Consider the following 23350-nt stretch of genomic DNA (forward strand, 5'->3'; position numbering starts at 1 on the left):
CAACACTGGTGCACAGACCCAGACACAATCTGACTATCACAGATGGGCCTGCTCTTGTAGAACTAAGCTTGATACTGCAGGCACTCATTGCCTTAATTCCCATTTTAAAAAGGGGGAGCTGATTGCACTTGTAGTTGTGATCCTATAAGCCCCTCAATGCCCAGTGGCAGAGGGCCCACTATTCTGTAACTCATACCAGACTTGACACAGTCTCCACCTCAAATACACTGTTGCCATAATATGTATCCAAAAGGTGTCTTGTAAGGTATCATATGTAAACTCATAACACTCTAGTCCTGTCATTGTGTGATGTATGCACAGGATGTGTATAAGGCCTTATAATGTGTGCTGGAAATATATCCTTAAAGCATGTTTTGGAAGCAGTGTATAAATCAAGCATGCCCTAAACAAAGGAATGTAGATTTATCTGTCTGACTGGCTTGATTGCAGGCAGAGGACAATGAAAGTACTTTTATATAAACAAAGCAATCAAGCTAGCAAGTGGGGAACCAAAGAACTTAGTGAGCACACGGGGGGGGGGGGGGGGGGGGGGGGATGGGACGGGACAGAGTCTGCACTGGGATCCTTCCTGGCTTTTGAGGCAGAGACAATACACTCTGATAAAGACAAAGGGGCAAAAAGATATTCTTTAGGGGAAATAGAGAAAAATCTGATACCTGAACCTGATACTGTTGGCCTGAAGGGCAGGAGATGCTGCTCTTTTGCTACACGTGAAAAATGGTTTTAGGTAAAGATATAGCTTGCTAGAATTAAGTTGTAGTCATTTTTGTTTTACTTGTAATGATTCTCTGTTTCTGTTATCTTTGCTTAGTATCATTTACATTTCTATTCTTTGTTAATAAACTTATTTTTAGTTTTACTATAAACCAGGGATTGGCAACCTTTGGCACGTGGCCCATCAGGGAAATTCGCTGGTGGGCCAGGACAGTTTGTTTACCTGCAGCGTCCGCAGGTTCAGCCGATCGTAACTCCCACTGGCCATGGTTTGCCATGCCAGGCTAATGGGGGCTGCGGGAAGTGGTGCAGGCTGAGGCTGGAGACCCAAGCAGAGCTCCCGCTGACTGGGAGCAGCCTGAGCTAAGTGCCACAGGGCTGGAGCCCACACCCCAAACTGTCTGCCCCAGATCAGAACTTCCTCCCACACGCTAACTCCCTCTCACACCCCCTCCGCCCTCCCCCCACCTCTCTCTCCCCCTCCCCAACCCAACCCAACCCCGGGCTCCAGGTCAGAATCCCTTCCTTCACCCTAATGCCCTCCCAGAGCCCACACCCCAAGCCCCAGCCCTGATCCCCATCCCAGAGCCTGCACCCCATCCTGCACCCAACCTCCTTCCCCAGCCTGAGCCCCCTCCTGCACCCCAAGCCCCTCATCTCTGGGCCCACCCCAAAGCTCAGACCCGCAGGTGGAGGCTCCCCTCACACACCCCAACCTCCTGCCCCAGCCCAGTGAAAGTGAGTGAGGGTGAGGGAGAGTGAGCAACAGAGGGAGGGGGGATGGAGTGAGTGGGGGTTGGGGCCTCGGAGAAAGGACGGGGCAGAGGCCTAAAAGAAGGGGCGGGGCAAGGGTGTTCAGTTTTGTGTGATTAGAAAGTTGGCAACGCTAAGTGGAACAGCTTCAACAGAAGAGATTGAAGGTAACCAAGCTTGGTGGTTAGGCTGCTTAGCTCAGAGATCTGAGTTCAAGTACCTGCTCTAGAGTGGGGATTTGAAGCTGGGTCTCCCCCCATCCTACACAAATATCCTAATCACTGTGATAAACATTTGTAAGTAGGTGTTGAAACCAGGTTTTGTGCAGCAAGCCCTGAAAAAAAAAATCACAGCTTAAACTTGCTGAATCAAATAGTAAATAGGTTTGGGATGACCAAAATGAATTTTTTCTGTGAATAAACTATTTCTCTGAAAAATTTCACTGAGCTTTACATGCTACTACTATATTCAGGAACTACAGTTCCCATTTCTTGAAGAAGAATTTTGCATTTAATGAAATTTTAAACTACTATTTGTGAACTGAATTGAACTTTCTGAAAATTACCACTGCAAACTTAAACTGGCACGTGTTTGGCTTTTTGCCACTTTAGCTTTGTATGTAAGATTTCTGGATTGCCAGCAAGACTTTATTCAATAGTGACAAATTGCATGACTGAAAACTGATGTTTCTGAGGGCAAAGCCACTCATCTAATCCCACAGAGAATATAGGAGGCCAGGTAGTTGTGCCTTGCTTATCATTGAATTAGATTGTCTAGTCACCACCTGAAACAATGCCATAAGATTTATGATTTATCATACAGTAGTGTTTATCCCCAATTGAAAGAATGTGCATCCCTGAGGCACAATGCCTCATGATGCTCAAACAAGGACAATGCAGCTCTGACATCTGCATGACAACTATTTCTTCATGATGAGCAGAGCTGCAAGGTAGGAGAGAGGGAAATTAGGAAAGGGTGGTTTGGAAGAACGTCAGTGGATGCAGATGCACCTTTTAGTTAGAAGACACTTTGAAAGAGTTAATTCTAAGAAATTCAAGGGTGCTATCACACCTGCTACATAGGTTCTATGGGGTATTGAAGTAAGTGCCCACCAACATAATGTAGCCCCTACTGCACATTCAGAAAAAGACAATGTCTGATTGTGTGAAAGGTTTTATTTTATTACTTGGATCTTCAAATAAACCTGAAATGGTATATGCTGAAAAATCATTTTTTTGCTAAATGAGACATTTTTAGCCTGGGCCAACAAAGATCTACAGTGCATCAAATGTGGTAAGCTGAAGTTTGCAAAGGTATGTTGAGAAGCCACTGAGCATAAACAAATGAGTTGCTTTCCCTTTCCCCCCACCTCTCCCGTTGAAAATTAAAAGAGATGACACTTTTATAACAGAATAATGGTTAAGGTCACCTTATTTCTCTCTGTAAAGAGGATACACTCAATTGTGCATTTAAAACTCTTCTGCAGGAAAGGAACAGTGTGGTAACTACAAGACAAAATGTGACAAAGGGGACTCTAAAATTTACTAACTGTGACATTCCTAGTTCATGAGTGAATTTTTAGTTCAATTTAATAACACACGTCAGTGTTTCTCTACAACTTTGTCTTCACTGAAATGGTTAATATCCACAAGTGAGATGTGGCCGCAGAATGCGTCTCCCACCGGCTGTTCTCTTCTGAAACATTTAATACCAATTCTATAATAACAGTGATTCTATTACAGAAGTGCTACAATTGTAGAATCAATACCATAATAGAAGAGTTTATTATAATAACTCCTCTGTTAGGATATTGTAATGGAATCAACCTCATCTCCTCACTGATAGGCCTATTTATATATTTCAATAGATACACAAAAACATTCCTGTGCCTGGGTCCTTTCTTTCAGAAAAGTTCTCAGTAAATGGCATGCCATTGCCAATATCTGAATCACATTGACAAAGACAGTAGAATGGAATTGGTTCCCAGCAAAATGTTGCTATTAACTGGAAGTTGTTAATATCAAGGTTGCACCCACTCTGTTAGTCATTTTTTTCTCCTTCTACGGTCTGCACAATTGAACACATATTACTCAATTCATCTCTGTGGTGGAGCTGTGCTCTACATAGGGTCAAGCATGGGTTAAAGGTGGCCAGTTTAGTCCCAAAGATCCCAAGAGACCATTCCAGTATCTGGAATAGCCAAAACACAGTTCCGCATCAGATCGGGAGACCATCTTGGAGTATTCCCCTGGATATGAATCCACTGCTTTCTGGGTCCTTTTATGCTGGAGTTATTAGTGCAAAGGGGCTGCCAAGCATTGGTGAAGTAGGCCCATGTTAATTAAGGCACTTGGCTTTAAAGACAAAAGGATTCAAAAACAGTCCTATTACTGTTTTTATAAACTCTCTAAATTAAGACATGTGGAATACATTAAAAATACGTGAGGATGTAAAGGCACTAATTTGGGATTTCACAAATTTCCTGGTTTAAAGAAACTAGAAGCAGATATGCTTAAACACATACAAGAGGAAGGGAAAATGGAAAGAAGGAAGGTAAAGGTGGAGACAAAACATGTACTCTTTCCACTTTGCCTGCTTTCAAACCAGAAAGAAAAGCAAGGGATAAGTGGGAGAAAGAGAAACAAAACCTTTACTCTTTGGAATTCTCCTGGACAAGCTCATATCACAGGGAAACTGACAATAGGCAGAAGGGCATTAAGGAGAAAAGCCTGGATAAATAGGAATCTTATCCAAATTAATCAGATATGAATAAGCACGTGGCTTCATTTGGCTAGATACAGTTTGCATTGCAGCCATTTGACTGTGACATAATCATGTACTTAATTTGCTTTTACATTCCATCCAGTGGAAGGCTGTAGTTCTGTGCACATATAAACTAGCCAATACATGATAATATGTTTGTGTGTAATGTGCTTGGTGCATATCTTTAAAGTCAGATACTTTGCTTGCAGGATCAAGCCATTAGTATGCAACAAGGATTTATTCCAAACACTCTTGGGCAAATGACATCATTCATAACAGCATAATCTTGAGATACGTTTTGAATTGAATTTGAGAGGGGGAAAAAAAAGAAATCACATGTCAATTTAAAACTATTTAATAGATTAAAAATTTCAGCTTGCTATTGTTTCCTCTAATTATTTTGATTTAGTTTCTCTACTTTAAAAATATTTTTGCAAGGTGAATTACTTATATGTAAGCAGGGTCTGAATGAGCTCTCCCCTGACAGCAAGTAATGAGCTGGGGAGGGGAAAAGGCTTCAGGACCAGACTGTATTTGCATGAACATATCCACTCTGCCTAGGTGTCCAGCAGACAGATTTGTGTTGCCAAAGTGACCAATTTTGCTTGCTATTGGGTTACAAATCACTATAGAGATGCTAATAACTAAACTGTATATATTTAAGTTTATTAATCTAAATTTGAAAATAAGAACATAAGTACATAAGAATGGCCATACTGGGTCAGACCAAAGGTCCATTCAGCCCAGTATCCTGTCTACTGACAGTGGCCAATGCCAGGTGCCCCAGAGGGAGTGAACCTAACAGGTAATGATCTAGTGATCTCTCTCCTGCCATCCATCTCCACCGTCTAACAAACAGAGGCTAGGGACACCATTCCTTACCCATCCTGGCTAATAGCCATTAATGGACTTAACCTCCATGAATTTATCCAGTTCTCTTTTAAACCCTGGTATAGTCCTAGCCTTCACAACCTCCTCAGGCAAGGAGTTCCACAGGTTGATTGTGCACTGAGTGAAGAACTTCCTTTTATTTGTTTTAAACCTGCTACCCATTAATTTCATTTGGTGGCCCTTAGTTCTGATATTATGGGAACAAGTAAACAACTTTTCCTTATTCACTTTCTCCATACCACCCATGATTTTATATACCTCTATCATATCCCTCCTCAGTCTCCTCTTTTCCAAGATGGGAAATTTGGGTTATTTATGTGTTGTTTTACTTTCAAATCAACCTTTGCAATTTTGGATAATTTAAGCAGTATATCCATATAAAATCTGATCCACAGTGCGGTAATGATGTGTACTGCCAGCAAGCACCTGGATTGCCCACGCTGTGCTGGAAAAACTCTTCATCCTTCTAATCAGAACCAATTCTGAAATTATGGTGGACACAGATCATCAACCTCTATTCGTTTATCAGACTGAATCAAGTAGCATTATAAATTAAGATTGAATTCATAAATTAAAACTAAAAAGTGATAGCCTATATGCAGAGTTTTGACCATTAACTAAAATAATAAAACAAACCTTGAGGCTTGATTGTTTCTTATGAATTATTAATTTACTGCAGCCATCTTCCCCAAAGGGGGAAAAAACCCCACCAGCTTAACTAACAAAAGAAAATGGTCTTTTAATGATTATTCTAGAGACCTTAACAATGAGCCATTACATTAAACTGTAGAAGGAAAGAAACTTTAGATTTAATTCATAAATCATTGATAGTATATTTTAATTGATATTATTATTTAAATTAGATTTGTTCAGGAATAATGTACAATCTGCCATTACAATTTTTATCAATGAAAAATTAAAATTAAAAACACCAAGCAATTCTTCTGAAAAAGATCACCCCATTACAGTCTGAACATTAAATACATTTTCCTTAAAATTATCAACAGAAATAATCAAACAATTTGTGGATACCAAAATAACTATAAATTGCCATTCTGAATGTGCAAAAATAATTAGAAAATTACATGGGTAATCAAATTAGAGAAAAAAAAAATCAAATAGTGAAAACCAACTGAAGTTTTCCAAAACTACTCAATTGCCATTTACCCCTCATTTCCTCTCTGCACAGAATCTTAAAGTGATTTTATAGTATCCCTTCTGATTAATAACAAAATTATTTTAGTAGATGCGTAAACAATATTTATTTCACATTAGTTGCAGCCTAAGGGATAATTGGTTGGTCTCTTTAAAAGTTCTGTTTGAGAAAATGAAGGACTAATAACACTGTTAGAAGAGTGAAATGAGTTCAGACAAGTGACAGAAGTGCTTTCTAAAGTTAATTATGTTTGCTTTCCCCTCTCCCTCAGTATTCATTACCTTTAAATGGAGCCACACATTGGCAGAAGTAATTACCAGGTTGGTCAATGCAGGTGGCTCCATTCTTGCAGGGAAATGAGGCACACTCATCTAGATCTGTTTCACATCTTGCACCTTTGAAAAGATTTTGAGATTAGTAAGACAAACAGGTGTCAATTTATAGTTCTTCAATTTATACTTCAAAAATCTCAAATGACTTGTGATGAGAAGCAAGTCTAAATCAGGCAAATAAGGATTCCACATATATTAGTGTCACAGTCCATTTATTTTACCTCACCACAAGCCACAACAACTTCTTTCTGAATTACTAAACACTGACTAATCTTCCCTAGGTGTGGAAGCATTCAAGGCTTGTTTAGATGTGATCTAATTTATCTTGTACTGTTTAGTTTACAGATGAAGTCAGTGTTCCAGTTTGTTGGAATGCAAATGAAACATTAGGCTAGGGTAGATAAAAAGAAATGAGAAGGAAGCACCAGGAAATTAGTCAATAATATCTCAGGGGCTAGAAAGCTAGATACTTTATTGATGCCACTCACCAGCAAAGCCAGGTAGACAGATACATTCATATCCACTGATAAGGTTTTCACAGGTTGCATTGTGGAGACAGGGTGATGAGTGACATTCGTTTATGTTGATTTCACAGGTTGTGCCTATAGATGGATGGGAAAGTGTAGGGGAAGAGGAAATTTTATAGCATCAACATATTTCAATATAAATATGTATTCTATTGTATTTAAAATAGTTCACCTATTGAGAATTTTCTGTCAGAAATATTATACCTTGAGTCTAGGCCTCTAAAGCAATATTCTGATATTTTATTGTTTGAGTTATTTATTGATTTTTCCAATAAAGACCTAAAAACATAGTCTTCACTGTCACTGAATTGATTCTTATGACTTAAGGCAGGCAATTTCCTTACCAATTTATATCAATATATATAAAAAAATAGAAAGCAAATGGCATTGAAATATAATAGAATGCATTTGCTTTGACATGGAGGGAAATCTTCATTTCTGTTCTTGATAAGGCAGTAAGTAAAATCTCACAAAATGAAAGAAGAAATGTTATGTAGACAAAAAAAAAAGGTTATATCACAGTCTAGAATATAACTACTTAACTACCACATCACCGTAAGTAACTAAGGGGAACAGATATTGTGTGACTAATATTTGTGAAAGAAATTCATTTCTTGTAATTTAAGACACAATAACTGAAAAATGACAACTTGAAAAGCTTTGAAAGTTTAAAACTGTTCTAACAAATAACAGTACAAACTATACTTGTTTTGAAAACAAAACAAAAATCCCCCAAACCACTATCAATCAAAAAGTAAGATTTTGCCCTATATTTGAAATGTCTGTTACACTGGTATTTCAGAAAATCTAAACACCTGCGTCATTTCAAGAAGAATGAACCAAGAAAATGTATGCATTTTAAATTCCTAATGTGAAGTGAAAGAGCAGAATAACAGCAGATACTAATAAATATACTTGATTAATCAGTCTAAGTCCGTACACCACCATACTGCTGAAATCAATTGCATGTATGCACTGAAAATAAAGCTTTCTGTCCCAACAAAAGTGTATAGTATTAACCAGTTACATCCAGCCTGCCAGCAAATTCAAACATTGAAAGAAAACAATGCATATTGCATGGTAAATGTCATTGCTCCCAGCTGGTACATTTATAACAGCTAAGCTTCCAGCCAGAAGTAAGCACTCATTCATAGGATGCTAAGAAGGTACAGCACGGTAATGGTATTCAAGATGTATTCATGCAGAATTAAATATATTTAAAAATTCAGATGAAGCTAAAATGAATATGTAAAACTTATCACCTGAGTATTAACTTCTAAAAATGGTGTAATACCAACCCCTATTAACCTTCAAAAATCATAGTGTTCTACAAATTCTTTGTTACCTTGAAATCCATCACAACACAGGCAGCTGAAGGCATTGAGATGATCAACACAAGTGGCACCATTGTGACAGGGGTCACTTAGACACTCATCCACCTCAATCTCACAGTTATTACCTGGAAATAAGCAAAGGATTCACTTCATTAGAAATATGTCACTGTTGAGTCACCGGTGCAACCAGAAACAACAAAATCTAATAACCAAGGTTATGTACAGAGATGTTTTACCAATGAGTCTCCAATTGCTGGCAGGGAATTTCACTTTTTGCTTAAAGGCAGGAACCAGATATTTCTATGACACTGTCTAATAAGCAAATGATGACTTTGTTGGGGTTGTTAAAAGGATATATTGACTGAAGAAGATGATTTTTTTTTAGGGGTTTCAAATCTTTGGTTTCCCTGAAACAAACAACAAAAAAGATACTCTATATTTTGTTATATGCACTCAGAAGGTTTTCATTGGAATTTCTTAGGAAGTTCTCCATTATGGCCAAGAATGGTGTAGCATTTTTTTCCCTTATGAACTGATATTCAAGGGAGGTGTTAGATGTCCAGGAAAAAAATACCTCTATTGATACACTAGAATAGATGTGCATGTTTTATGTTCTTGTGTAAGCTCTGAAAGCACTCCTTTGCATATATATGAGGGATCAGATTGGTTAACATGGTTCCAAACCTCAGTCTTACTGAGCTCTAAGAGGTGAATATAAACTTTGCGACTCTTTATAAGAGGTTTCTTATTTTTTCCCAGACAATTATGAACCAGGATTGTTGTAGGTAAAACGGGGCAAAAGCAGTACAAGTATTTCCACAAAAATAGTGCAAACAGAAGAGACGACTCTGACTTTATGTTAGTGAAAGTTTAAAATAGTTGGATAAAATAAAACTTCAGCAGTAATTTAGAACTTGTCAACGTGGGGAAAAAGCCCACAGAAGCTGTTGCTACTGGCCACTCTACACTAACTCCCCACGCAGACACTCCTGCTGTGCGCGCATTAGCATAATACACTTTGGAAGTGTACTAAGCTAACACTGTCATAAATAGAAAGGGAAGGGTAAACCCCTTAAAAATCCCTCCTGGCCAGAGGAAATCTCCTCTCACCTGTAAAGGGTTAAGAAGCTAAAGGTAACCTCGCTGGCACCTGACCAAAATGACCAATGAGGAGACAAGATACTTTCAAAAGCTGGTAGGAGGGAGAGAAACAAAGGGTTTGTGTGTCTGTCTACATTTTGTCTTTGCCGGGGATAGACCAGGAATGAAGCCTTAGAACTTTTAGTAAGTAATCTAGCTAGGTATGTGTTAGATTATGATTTCTTTAAATGGCTGAGAAAAGAATTGTGCTGAATAGAATAACTATTTCTGTCTTTTTTGTATATCTTTTTTGTAACTTAAGGTTTTTGCCTAGAGGGGTTCTCTATGTTTTGAATCTAATTACCCTGTAAGGTATTTACCATCCTGATTTTACAGGGGGGATTTCTTATTTCTAATTCTATTTTTATTAAAAGTCTTCTTGTAAGAAAACTGAATGCTTTTTCATTGTTCTCAGATCCAGGGGTTTGGGTCTGTGGTCACCTATGCAAATTGGTGGGGCTTTTTATCCAACATTTCCCAGGAAAGGGAGGGTGCAAGTGTTGGGAGGATTGTTCATTGTTCTTAAGATCCAAGGGTCTGGGTCTGTAGTCACCTAGGCAAATTGGTGAGGCTTTTTACCAAACCTTGTCCAGGAAGTAGGGTGCAAGGTTTTTGGGAAGTATTTTGGGGGGAAAGACATGTCCAAACAGCTCTTCCCCAGTAACCAGTATTTGTTTGGTGGTGGTAGCGGCCAATCCAAGGACAAAAGGGTGGAATATTTTGTACCTTGGGGAAGTTTTGACCTAAGCTGGTAAAGATAAGCTTAGGAGGTTTTTCATTCAGGTCCCCACATCTGTACCCTAGAGTTCAGAGTGGGGGAGGAACCTTGACATGGTGGCAGAGTGGTGGGATTAACCTGAAATCATTTTGAGATCCAGTTGAGATTTTTTTGAACTAGAAATACAGATTTTAAAAAAAAAGGAAGTCCAGAAGCAGCTGAAACTGAAAGCAGCTTGTTTTTCTCTGCTTTGTGGCCAAGCAGAGACAAAAGGGGATTATCTTTGTGAATTGCAGGTTTTCTTTGCCTGGAGGCAGGGTACTTAACTCCTGCAGGGAAATTCACAGTCTTCCAACCCAGAGTTTTTTGTTTCCCTAAAAGTAAATAGAAGGAGGGGTGTTCTACCCATTTGCCTGGAGACAAAAGTGGCAGGGGTTTTTTTTTTTGATTTTGATTTTTTACAAGGAGCACAAGTTTAACAAGGAAACTTGTTTTTTCTTTGGGCTGGGTAAACAGGTTTCCAAGTAGTTGGAAGTTTTTGCTTTGATTTGGGCCCAGAGCAGAGACAAGGGAATTGTCTTTTTCTGTAGGCTGACAATCACTATCAGAGAATAGGTATTCTATTCCAGCACAGCAAAATTTTACAGCCAAGTTTTGTTGGTTTATTTCTAAACCTCGGGTGTAAAGTTAGTTAAAAACAGAGAGGTTAGAATGACAAAATCTGCGGCTAGACTACAGCTGGAATTAGCCAAATTTCAGGCTGAGGAAAAACAAAGGGAACATGAAAGACAGATAGAACTCATGCGGCTGGAGAAGGAGGTACAGGAGGCTGCCCACAAGAGGGAAATGGAGGCAAGGAAGCATGTGGAGGAGGAGAAGGAAAAAGAGAGGAAGCATGTGGAGGAGGTAGAGAAGATAAAGGCTCAGCAGAATATACCAACAAACCCTAGCAATCCTTCTCCAGGTACCACTTCTCATCCCAGAAAGTTCCCCACCTACAAGGCAGGTGATGATACTGAGGCCTTCTTAGAAAACTTCGAAAGGGCCTGCCTTGGGTACAGCATCTCTACCGACCAATACATGGTAGAGCTGAGGCCTCAGCTCAGTGGACCCTTAGCTGAGGTGGCGGCTGAAATGCCTAGAGAACACATGAATGAGTATGAACTGTTTAAATCCAAGGCGAGAGTCAGAATGGGGATAACACCCGAGCATTCTCGTCAGAGGTTCAGAGCCCTAAGGTGGAAACCAGACGTGTCATTTACCCGACATGCCTACCACATTGTGAAACATTGGGATGCCTGGATATCAGGAGCAAGTGTTGAATCTCCAATAGATGTGCCCTTCCTAATGCAAATGGAACAGTTCTTAGAGGGTGTTCCTGAGGAAATAGAAAGATACATCCTAGATGGGAAGCCCAAAACTGTAATCAAGGCAGGAGAGATTGGAGCCAGATGGGTGGAGGTGGCAGAGAAGAAAAAAACTGGTCACAGTTGGAGCGGAGACCAGAAGGGACAACCCCAGACCACACCCTATTACCGGGGGCCGCCCAAAGCCCCACCTACCTCCCAAAGAACCCTCCAGACCCCTTATCGTCCCACCACCCCGTTCTCCAGCAACCCTCCTCGCCCCAGTGACCCATCAGCTGGACGATGTTTTAAATGTAACGAGCTGGGGCATGTAAAGGCCAACTGCCCCAAGAACCCCAACAGATTACAGTTCATTGCACCGGAATCACACCAGAGGTCCACAGGCCCAGATACCTCCCAGATACTCTTGGAGCAGAGGGAAACTGTGAGTGTGGGCGGGAAGAAGGTCACCGCGCGGAGGGACACCGGAGCACAAGTGTCAGCTATCCATGCTTCCTTAGTGGACCCCAATTTAATCAACCCAGAGATCCAAGTGACGATTCAACCCTTCAAGTCCAACTCTTTCGATTTGCCTACAGCCAAGTTGCCTGTCCAGTACAAGGGCTGGTCCGGAACGTGGACTTTTGCAGTCTATGATGATTATCCCATCCCCATGCTGTTGGGGGAAGACTTGGCCAATCATGTGAAGCAGGCCAAGAGGGTGGGAACGGTCACCCGCAGCCAGGCTAAACAAGCCGTGAGGCCTAGCTCTGTTCCGAAAACTTCTATCAGGACCCGGTCAGAGGTGATGGACCCGGACCCCAGACCAATGTCTGCAAGAGCAGTAGTGGATCCAGTCCCAGAGACCCAGACGGAACCAGTCCCAGAACCGGAACCAGCCGAACAACCAACACCAGACCCATTGCCAGCACTGAATCCAGTACTTGCAACCTCAACACCAGAGGGCCCCACCGACCCTGAACTGGCAGCAGCCGATAACCCGACACAAGAGGCTCAGCCGGAGCCTGAACCCCAACATAGTGCACCAGCGGAGAGTGGTTCACAGTCAACAGAAACAGCTCCATCCCCTATATCGCTTCCAGAGGGACCAAGCCTAGGTCCACAATCCAATGAGGAACTGATGTCTCCAGCATCAAGGGAACAGTTCCAGACCGAACAGGAAGCAGATGAAAGCCTCCAGAGAGCTTGGACGGCGGCACGGAGCAACCCACCGCCTCTCAGCTCTTCTAATCGATCCAGGTTTGTTGTAGAAAGAGGACTTTTATACAAGGAAACTCTTTCTGGTGGACACCAGGAAGACTGGCATCCTCAGAGACAGTTGGTAGTTCCAACTAAATACCGGGCCAAGCTCTTGAGCTTAGCCCATGATCACCCTAGTGGCCATGCTGGGGTGAACAGGACCAAAGACCGTTTGGGGGGGTCATTCCACTGGGAGGGAATGGGCAAGGATGTTTCTACCTATGTCCAGTCTTGTGAGGTGTGCCAAAGAGTGGGAAAGCCCCAAGACCAGGTCAAAGACCCTCTCCAGCCACTCCCCATCATTGAAGTTCCATTTCAGTGAGCAGCTGTGGATATTCTGGGTCCTTTTCCGAAAAAGACACCCAGAGGAAAGCAGTACATACTGACTTTCATGGATTTTGCCACCCGATGGCCGGAAGCAGTAGCTCTAAGCAACACCAGGGCTAACAGTGTGTGCCAGGCACTAGCAGACATTTTTGCCAGGGTAGGTTGGCCCTCCGACATCCTCACAGATGCAGGGACTAATTTCCTGGCAGGAACTATGAAAAACCTTTGGGAAGCTCATGGGGTAAATCACTTGGTTGCCACTCCTTACCACCATCAAACAAATGGCATGGTGGAGAAGTTTAATGGAACTTTGGGGACCATGATACGTAAATTGGTAAATGAGCACTCCAATGATTGGGACCTAGTGTTGCAGCAGTTGCTCTTTGCCTACAGAGCTGTACCACACCCCAGTTTAGGGTTTTCCCCATTTGAACTTGTATATGGCCGTGAGGTTAAGGGGCCATTGCAGTTGGTGAAGCAGCAATGGGAGGGATTTACACCTTCACCAGGAACTAACATTCTGGACTTTGTAACCAACCTACAAAACACCCTCCGAACCTCTTTAGCCCTTGCTAAAGAAAACTTACAGGATGCTCAAAAAGAGCAAAAAGCCTGGTATGATAAACATGCCAGAGAGCGTTCCTTCAAAGTAGGGGACCAGGTCATGGTCTTAAAGGCGCTCCAGGCCCATAAAATGGAAGCATCGTGGGAAGGGCCGTTCACGGTCCAGGAGCACCTGGGAGCTGTTAATTATCTCATAGCATTCCCCACCTCCAACCGAAAGCCTAAGGTGTACCATATTAATTCTCTAAAGCCCTTTTATTCCAGAGATTTAAAGGTTTGTCAGTTTACAGCCCAGGGAGGAGACGACGCTGAGTGGCCTGAAGGTGTCTACTACGAAGGGAAATGTGCTGGTGGTGTGGAAGAGGTGAACCTCTCCATGACCCTTGGGCGTATGCAGCGACAGCAGATCCAGGAGCTGTGCACTAGCTACACGCCAACGTTCTCAGCCACCCCAGGACTGACTGAACGGGCATATCACTCCATTGACACAGGTAATGCTCGCCCAATTAGAGTCCAACCTTACCGGGTGTCTCCTCAAGCTAGAACTGCTATAGAACGGGAGATCCGGGGTATGTTACAGATGGGTGTAATCCGCCCCTCTGAAAGTGCATGGGCATCTCCAGTGGTTCTAGTTCCCAAACCAGATGGGGAAATACGTTTTTGCGTGGACTACCGTAAGCTAAATGCTGTAACTCGCCCAGACAACTATCCAATGCCACGCACAGATGAACTATTGGAGAAACTGGGACGGACCCAGTTCATCTCTACCTTGGACTTAACCAAGGGGTACTGGCAGGTACCGCTAGATGAATCTGCCAAGGAAAGGTCAGCCTTCACCACACATCTCGGGCTGTATGAATTTAATGTACTCCCTTTCGGGCTGCGAAATGCACCCGCCACCTTCCAAAGACTTGTAGATGGTCTCCTAGCGGGATTAGGAGAATATGCAGTCGCCTACCTTGACGATGTGGCCATATTTTCGGATTCCTGGGCAGACCACCTGGAACCTCTACAAAAAGTCCTTGAGCGCATAAGGGAGGCAGGACTAACTGTTAAGGCTAAGAAGTGTCAAATAGGCCTAAACAGAGTGACTTACCTTGGACACCAGGTGGGTCAAGGAACTATCAGCCCCCTACAGGCCAAAGTGGATGCTATCCAAAGGTGGCCTGTCCCAAAGTCAAAGAAACAGGTTCAATCCTTCTTAGGCTTGGCCGGTTATTACAGACGATTTGTACCGCACTACAGCCAAATCGCCGCCCCACTGACAGACCTAACCAAAAGAAACAGCCAAATGCTGTTCAGTGGACCGAAAAGTGTCAGAAGGCCTTTAACAAGCTAAAAGCGACCCTCATGTCTGACCCTGTACTAAGGGCCCCAGACTTTGACAAACCGTTCCTACTAACCACAGATGCGTCCGAGCGTGGTGTGGGAGCAGTTTTAATGCAGAAAGGACCTGATCAAGAATTCCACCCTGTAGTGTTCCTCAGCAAAAAACTGTCTGAGAGGGAAAGCAACTGGTCAATCACTGAAAAAGAATGTTACGCCATTGTCTACGCTCTGGAAAAGCTACGCCCATATGTTTGGGGACGGCGTTTCCACCTGCAAACCGACCATGCTGCACTGAAGTGGCTTCACACCGTCAAAGAAAATAACAAAAAACTTCTTCGGTGGAGTTTAGCTCTCCAAGATTTTGATTTCGACATCCAACACATCTCAGGAGCTTCTAACAAAGTGGCTGATGCACTCTCACGTGAAAGTTTCCCAGACTCAACTGGTTAAAATCGTCCTTGAGATGTGGAAAATATTGTTAGTCTTTATGTACTTGGTAGCATATTTAGAGATGCATGTGTCTTATTAACTCTGTTTTCCTAGAGCTCCAGGAAGAAATCCCAGCCAGTGTTTCACCCTAGCTGAGATTTGGGGGGCGTGTCATAAATAGAAAGGGAAGGGTAAACCCCTTTAAAATCCCTCCTGGCCAGAGGAAAAATCCTCTCACCTGTAAAGGGTTAAGAAGCTAAAGGTAACCTCACTGGCACCTGACCAAAATGACCAATGAGGAGACAAGATACTTTCAAAAGCTGGTAGGAGGGAGAGAAACAAAGGGTGTGTGTGTCTGTCTACATTTTGTCTTTGCCGGGGATAGACCAGGAATGAAGCCTTAGAACTTTTAGTAAGTAATCTAGCTAGGTATGTGTTAGATTATAATTTCTTTAAATGGCTGAGAAAAGAATTGTGCTGAATAGAATAACTATTTCTGTCTGTGTATCTTTTTTGTAACTTAAGGTTTTTGCCTAGAGGGGTTCTCTATGTTTTGAATCTAATTACCCTGTAAGGTATTTACCATCCTGATTTTACAGGGGGGATTTTAAAGGGGTTTACCCTTCCCTTTCTATTTATGACAACCACCTCAGGGCACTCTTATGCTATGTCTACACTAAGGGCAAGGCGTTATTCCCAGCTTGCATACACATAGTCACAGTAGCCTGATGAGGACTAGTGCGAGCATGTGTACATGAGCTGGAAATCACACCCCTAGCTCATAGTGTGGATGTAGCCTTAATATGCAGTAAGCGTGTCGAAGTGTGGGAGGTCATGCTGCGTAACTAGAGTGCACTACCAGCATGCAGTACCTACTCTAGGTTTCTTCTGCCATGCAGACGAGCCCTTAGTCCACAATAATATTAAATGGCTTTGGTATTTTACTTCAAATAGGGGTTTTAAAAGCCAGCTCCTAAGCAACCGGAGGAGCTAGCAAACAGGAGTTTTGCGAGGGAGTTCTCCAGGTGAAGGAGGAGCAACTATGTGACCCTTGGGGTGAGTTCGTTGTCTGTCTGTTTGTGTGCTTGCTGCTTGCAGTGTGCCTGCTTGATTGAAGTGTATAGATTGGTCTTTTTGGAGGGCCAAGTGCTGAGCCTAGCGGACTGCTAGGCAACGCTGAGAGCTTCCTAATAGGGCTCTGGCCTGCCATTCTTTGATCTCTAAACTTTTAACAAGGAGGCAGAGTTACTCAGGGAGAACAGTGTTTTAAAAAATAAACTCCTAAACGACCAGAGGAGCTAGTGAACAGGAGCAGCAAATGGGAGTTTTGAAAGAAAGTTTAAAGAGAGAGCCTGAGATCCAAATACATTCTTTACATTTAGGTCAAAGAAAACACACACACACACACACACACACACACACAACCAAAAAGCTTCAGAAGTAAACATGATGCAGGCAGATGTCCAGCAGCAGAGTTGGGGCTATACAGTTTATTGCACGGAATGCAGCATGTATGATTACCTGCCTTGGGGGCGTATGAGTGCAATCGGTGCAAGCAACTCATGGCCCTCAGAGACTGAATACGGGCTCTTGAGACCAGCATGGCTTAACTGGTAGAGCTAAGGGAGACAGAGAGGTTGTGACACTGTGTACCTGAGAGCAGCACCCCGGAACCCTCATATTAACCATGGTTAAGCCTAAGATTTTGTCACAGATTTTTTTAGTAAAAGTCACTGACAGATCATGGGCAATAATAAAAAATTAATTGAAGCCGTGACCTGTCCCTGACTTTTACTAAAAATATCCATGACAAAATGGGGAGCCTCGGCAGCTGCGGGTGCGGGGGAGAGGGGAGGGAGGGAGGGGACTGGGAGCTCCAGGGGCTCCCACATCCCTGTGGGCTTGGAGCTCCAGAGTCCCCCTCTGCTGGTGGCTCTGAGCTGCAGGGGTTCTCCCTGCCTCCTGCAGTAGCTGGGAGCTGTAGGGGTTACCCCTGCTGCCCATGGCGGCTGGGAGCTGTGAGGGTCTCCCCTGCCCCTGGTGGCATCTGGGAGCAACAGGGGTTTCCCCTGATGTTCGCTGTGGCCGGGAGCCACAGGGGTCTCCCCTGCCACCCACAGCACCCAGGAGTGGGGGAGATCCCTCGTGCCACCCCTGGTGGCGGGGAGCTGTTGTCACGCCCCGATGGCCCTCTCCCTCAAAGCATTGCAGGGTATTTTGGAAAGGGTCAAAGGTGTGAGTGAGTGTAGAATGGAGGATTTCTTTGCAGGTCACAAGAGGTCAGGGCGGAGGAAGACGGAAGACAGCAGAGAACGGGTTAACTCCATGCTCCTGCTACGCCTGAAGATAAGACGCTGACTCCAGCCAGCTCAAGGCCACAGCACACATCTGACTCTCGGCTGCCTGCCAAGAAAGAGGGGGGCCCAGAATCCACCGATCAGCCATAAGAAAGGGAGATTCATTTGAGCAGACCTGCAGAGCCAGCCCATACCAAGCGAGGGCAGCAAAGAAGAAAACAAGGTCTAAGACTGCAGAGATTGAAAACACCAGTGAGACGGCAAGAAGGGGAGACAAGCCTTGCATCCCTGGAGTCGGGGTGTTTTGAGAAAGCTGAAGACACCATGGAAAGCCGGTTTGGACTGGCACAGAGGGCGCCAGGAGAAGAGGTCCCCGAACGAAGCACCTCCACAAGGAGCCTGGGACTTTAAACCCTCCTGAGAGCTGGAGCAACTTGGAGATCACAGCGGATCCTTGGACGACCTGGGCCCAGGACAGCACTCCCATCCACCCTTCCCCCCTCTTCTTTTTACATTACACCCAGCTTGGCCAGCTTTGGGTTGGGCATATGTGAGTATGAAAGTGGGTTAGGGCTTGGGGCACTAATGCTTTCTTCCTTCCTTTGAGTGATATGGAAGCATTTCCACCACTCTCCGCTGTTATTTTATTATTTTATCAATAAAGCTTTAAAATTTAGACCGTTGGTGTGTTCCGTTATCTCCTCCCTTAATGATCCTGTGGCCTCAGACTGATCACCTGACGCTTCAGGCAGATTGGTAACAGAAATCTGTCACACTGTGGGTTGTCCACCTGCTGCCAGTGGGGGCCTGGAGCTGTGGGAGGCTCCTGCCATCGCCCCATGGTACCACACAAGGTTCTCCCTGGCTCCTTGCCTCCACAGGCGGCAGGGGACCCTGCAGCTCCTAACCAGCACTGGCTGAAGTCACGGAGGTCTTTGGAAGTCACGGATTCCAGAGTAGAGAGAGGTAAATAAGCAGGGTCCGCCAGGGATCTCTAGTGGGACCAGTCCTGTTCAACTTAGTCATAAATGATATGGAAACAGAGATAAACAATGATGTGGCCAAATTTGCAGATGATACAAAATTACTCAAGATAGTTAAGTCCAAAGCAGACTGCCAAGAGTTTCAAAGGGGTCTTAGAAAACTTGGTGACTGGGCAAGAACATTGCAGATGAAATTGAATGTTGATAAATGCAAAGTAATTCATTGTGGAAAACATAATCCCAAGTATACAGACAAAATGGTGGAGTCTGATACTATGTGTACACTGCACTTTCATTGGTAAAACTTTTGTCAGTTGGGATATAAAAAAACCACCTCCCTGACCGACAAAAGGTTTACCGACGAAAAGTTCCGATGTGGACAGCCCTTTGTAGGCAGTAGATGCTCTCTCGCCGATAAAGCTACCACCACTCATTGGGGGGGGGGGGGTTCATTTTGTCGCCAGGGAGCGCTCTCCTGTCGACAAAGAACTGCTACGCTGTGAACCTTACAGCAGCAGTACTGTAGCGGCACAGCTGTGCCACTGTAACTTACCACTGTAACTCTAATCTCACCACTCAAGAAAGATCTTGGAGTCATTCTGACAGTACCCACGCAATGTGCAGCAACAGCAGTCCAAAAAGCTAACAGAATATTAGGATCCATTAGGAAAGGGATAGATAATAAGACAGTAAATATCATAATGCCGCTGTATAAATCCACGGTATGCCCACAACTTGAATACTGCATGCAGTTCTGGTCACTCCACGTGATGCTGGCAAACCAGGTGCCAGCTCAGGTCAAAACTCCAAGCCAAATCATGTATGTGCTCGGATAGATCAAGCTGTTAAATGTATAAGTGTGTATCAGATGTTTAAACCTCAAGAAAATTAGTGGAATGTTGTATTATTTTCACTTATCTGTCCTGTGATGCAGCAGGAGAGTGATTGAGGGGAGGTATATAAACCCCAGGATGATCAGGCCCTTATTCTCTGTGGACTGAAGAAAGGTTACTACAGGTTAATTAGAGCACCTGTAGCCAATTATGTAGCTCATTACCCCCCCCCACTGAATGGGGGAGAAGGGAATGGAGAGCTGACTGTAGTTTGGGGGAGTACTGTTATTGACCAGAGGATCAGAGTAACAGAGGAAGGGAAACCCTGCCCAAGGAGATCAGAAGGACTTCCCTGGCACAGAAGATAGAGACACCCCTCCACTCTCCCTGCCAAAGGGAAAGAGGGTAAGAAGGGACTGGGACCCGGAGTAGGGGGCAGACCAGGTCCCTTCCCTACACCCCTTGTGTCCCCCACCAGGGCGCTGGCGGAGCTGTCAATGCTCAAGGATAGCGGCAAGGGGTGTCACTCTGACCCATCACACAAAGGAAAAGTACGGGACCTACCATAATAGCACTGACCATTTGCCACAGTCCCTGTTATAATGTAACGGCAAACATTTACATGGTGTATACCCATGTGATTAAATAACCCATCAAAGAAATCTTTTGAAATGCTAATGAAGGACTTACAGACTAACAGAAAATACTAACTTCAAAGCAAGAAGCCATTATCTGATGGTCAGAGGTCAAAAGGCCAAGTGTATTCCTCACTCATTGTCATCAAAGGAAAAGCTCACGTGGGTAAACACTGTCACCTTGTTTTCTGTATGAAGATACTATAAATATGGAATTCAAAGAAAAATCCTTTATGCTTGGACTGTTTGGATTCTGACAGGGTAGAATAACATAAGAATGGCCATAGTGGGTCAGACCAAAGGTCCATCTAGCCCAGTATCATGTCTTCCGACAGTGGCCAATGCCAGGTGCCCCAGAGGGAATGAACAGAACAGGTAATCATCAAATCATCATCCCCTGTCGCCCATTCCTAAGTTCTGGCAATGAGAAGATGGAGATCCCCAGAGTTATTCTGGGTAGCCCTGAGAGACTTTTGGGAAACTGGATGAATACTACATCTCTGTTACCATTTGGAATTACAGACTGACTCACCTGTACATATATTTTACCTGCTTTAACCTCTTAATAACTCTCATTTTGTCCAGTTTGTCTGAGTGGCAAGATAGGCTGGAGAGTCTAAAGGGCCTGTCTGTGACTCCATGGTAAGACTGATATAGTGATCCATGAGTTAACATTTTTTACTGACTTGGTGAAATCTAATTATATTACACACCACTAGTTTGCAGTGTCTGCCCTTATTTTCTGCCAATGTGACCTGAAGCAAGCACTCAAAGTTGTGAGCCACTCCAGACAGCATGAACCCCTTTTTTAAAAAAAGATATATATTAGAATTGGAAAAGGTACAGAGGAGAGCAACAAAAATGATTAGGGGCATGGAACAGCTTCCATGTGAGGAGAGATTAAAAAGACTGGGACTGTTCATCTTGGAAAAGAGATGACTATGTGGGGATATGTTAGTGGTCTATAAAATCATGATTGATGTGGAGAAAGTGAATAGGGAAGTGTTATTTACCCCTTTACAGAACACATTAACAAGGAATCACCCAATGAAATTAATAGGGAGCAGTTTTAAAACAAAGAAAAGGAAGTTTTTCTCCACACAATATACAGTCATCCTGGGGAACTTGTTGCCAAGGGATATTGCGAGGGCCAACATTATAACTAGGTTAAAATAAGTATTAGGCATGTTCATGGAGAATAGGTCCACCATTGGCTATTAGCCAATGTGGTCAGGGATGCAACTCCATGCTCTGGGTGTTCCTCAGCCTTTGACTACTAGATGCTTGGACAGGACAACAGAGGATGGATCATTTGATAATTGCCCTGTTCTGTTCATTCTCGGTGAAGCATCTAGCATTAGCCACGGTCAGAAGACACTGGGCTAGATGGACCACTGGTCTGACCCAGCATGGCTGTTCTCATGTTCTTATATATTATGAAAATAATAAACAAACCAGCTGTAATACTGAGGTTTGATGTTTGACTGCTGTACTAGAATAGTAATTTAAAAAAACAACAAACAAAAAATAAACAATGTATCAGTTATTAAAAGAACAGTTAGTCACCTACAGCAGCTGTGATTTTTCAAGATGTTCTGCACATGTGGCTTCCACTCTTGGTGTGCGTGTGCCCCACTCATACGAGAGAAGTTTCTCTAACCAGCTTAATCCACTGGGATAGCGCATGTGCCCTGCCTGCCTTGCTGCCCCCGCTCCTGAGAGCATAAAGAATGGAACCACCTCAGCTACTACTCAGTTCCTTCACTGCCCTGAATCTGAATCCAAGATTCTGAGCTGTGGAGAAGGAGGTTGGGTCACGGGATCCACATATACAGAACATCTTGAAGAGTCACAGTCACAGTGAGGTAAGTAACATGATTTCTTTCCATGTTTGCTGAGGGTAAGACAAAAAGAAATCAGTTTAGCATGCAGCAAAGGAGATTTAGGTTAGATATTAAGAAAAAACTTTCTAGCTATAAAGGTACATAAGTATTGGGACTGGCTACCTAGGAATGGTTTGCAATCCTCATCACTAAAGATTTTTAAGAACAGTCCATAAGAACTGATCACATATTTCAAGGCACAATTCAAGGTGATGTGGCCCGTTAACACCCCTCAAGTCACTGGAGTGGGGGGGGGAGGAAGAGGTGGGGGAATGCTATTGGGTTATATAGATTGTTGTTATAAGCCATAAATCCACTGGCTCTAATCAGTCCATGATTTTTAGTGTCTAGCAAAGTTATCAATTTAAGCTCCCAGGCTCATCTTTTAAAGTGTTGGGCAGGTGCCTTTGAGGATGCGGACTGATAGGTCAGATATAGAATGATCACATTCTAAGACAGGTATCTCTCCCCTTTCATTGTATAGGGAGCTGGGCAGCTAACTTGGCTTTGTGGACTTCAGTGTTGTTCCTATAATTCTCTAGCCACCAAAAAGTTCGGCACTGTGACGGTCCTAACAGTTGCAACACCTAAGTCCCTTCGTGGATCCCATCCATAATACCTAAACTGGTATTAAACATCAGTTATTGCAGTGGAATACTCTCTTGCAGTCTGTAGACTCTACAACTGGGTAGGCTTGCGTGCAAGTAAGCAGAGGCTGCTTTCACCTTTTTTTTACCCCTTTCAGAATGGAGAGGGGTAACTAGTGGTGTTCCCCAAGGGTCAGTCCTAGGACCAATCCCATTCGATTTATTCATAAATGATCTGGAGAAAGGGGTAAACAGTGAGGTGGCAAAGTTTGCAAATGACACTAAACTGCTCAAGATAGTTAAGACCAAAGCAGACTGTGAAGAACTTCAAAAAGATCTCACAAAACTAAGTGATTGGGCGACAAAATGGCAAATTAAATTTAATGTGGATGAAAGTAAAGTTCTGCACATTGGAAAAAATAACCCCAACTATACATACAATATGATGGGGTCTAATTTAGCTACAACTAATCAGGAGAAAGATCTTGGACTCATCGTGGATAGTTTTCTGAAGACGTCCATGCAGTG

The 23350-nt window shown here is 43.3% G+C and overlaps 1 protein-coding gene and 1 long non-coding RNA gene across 2 annotated transcripts in view; one reads left to right on the forward strand and one right to left on the reverse strand.

The window, feature by feature from the left end:
- The window catches only part of LOC141984481 (protein eyes shut homolog), a 785366-nt gene that overhangs the window by 96110 nt on the left and 665906 nt on the right, over positions 1-23350 (reverse strand). The window contains exons 16-18 of the mRNA XM_074947561.1: positions 8503-8616; positions 7119-7232; positions 6580-6693 (exon numbers count right to left, since the gene is read on the reverse strand). Coding sequence (XP_074803662.1) covers positions 6580-6693; positions 7119-7232; positions 8503-8616 — 342 coding nt within the window. The remainder of the gene's footprint in view (positions 1-6579; positions 6694-7118; positions 7233-8502; positions 8617-23350) is intronic.
- LOC141984673 (uncharacterized) lies at positions 15958-18163 on the forward strand. Its single transcript, XR_012638777.1, has 3 exons — positions 15958-16016; positions 16559-16660; positions 17874-18163. It is a non-coding gene; the product is annotated as an uncharacterized LOC141984673 (long non-coding RNA).

The sequence above is a fragment of the Natator depressus genome, chromosome 3 (assembly GCF_965152275.1).
Source record: "Natator depressus isolate rNatDep1 chromosome 3, rNatDep2.hap1, whole genome shotgun sequence".
Classification (NCBI taxonomy): Eukaryota; Metazoa; Chordata; order Testudines; family Cheloniidae; genus Natator; species Natator depressus.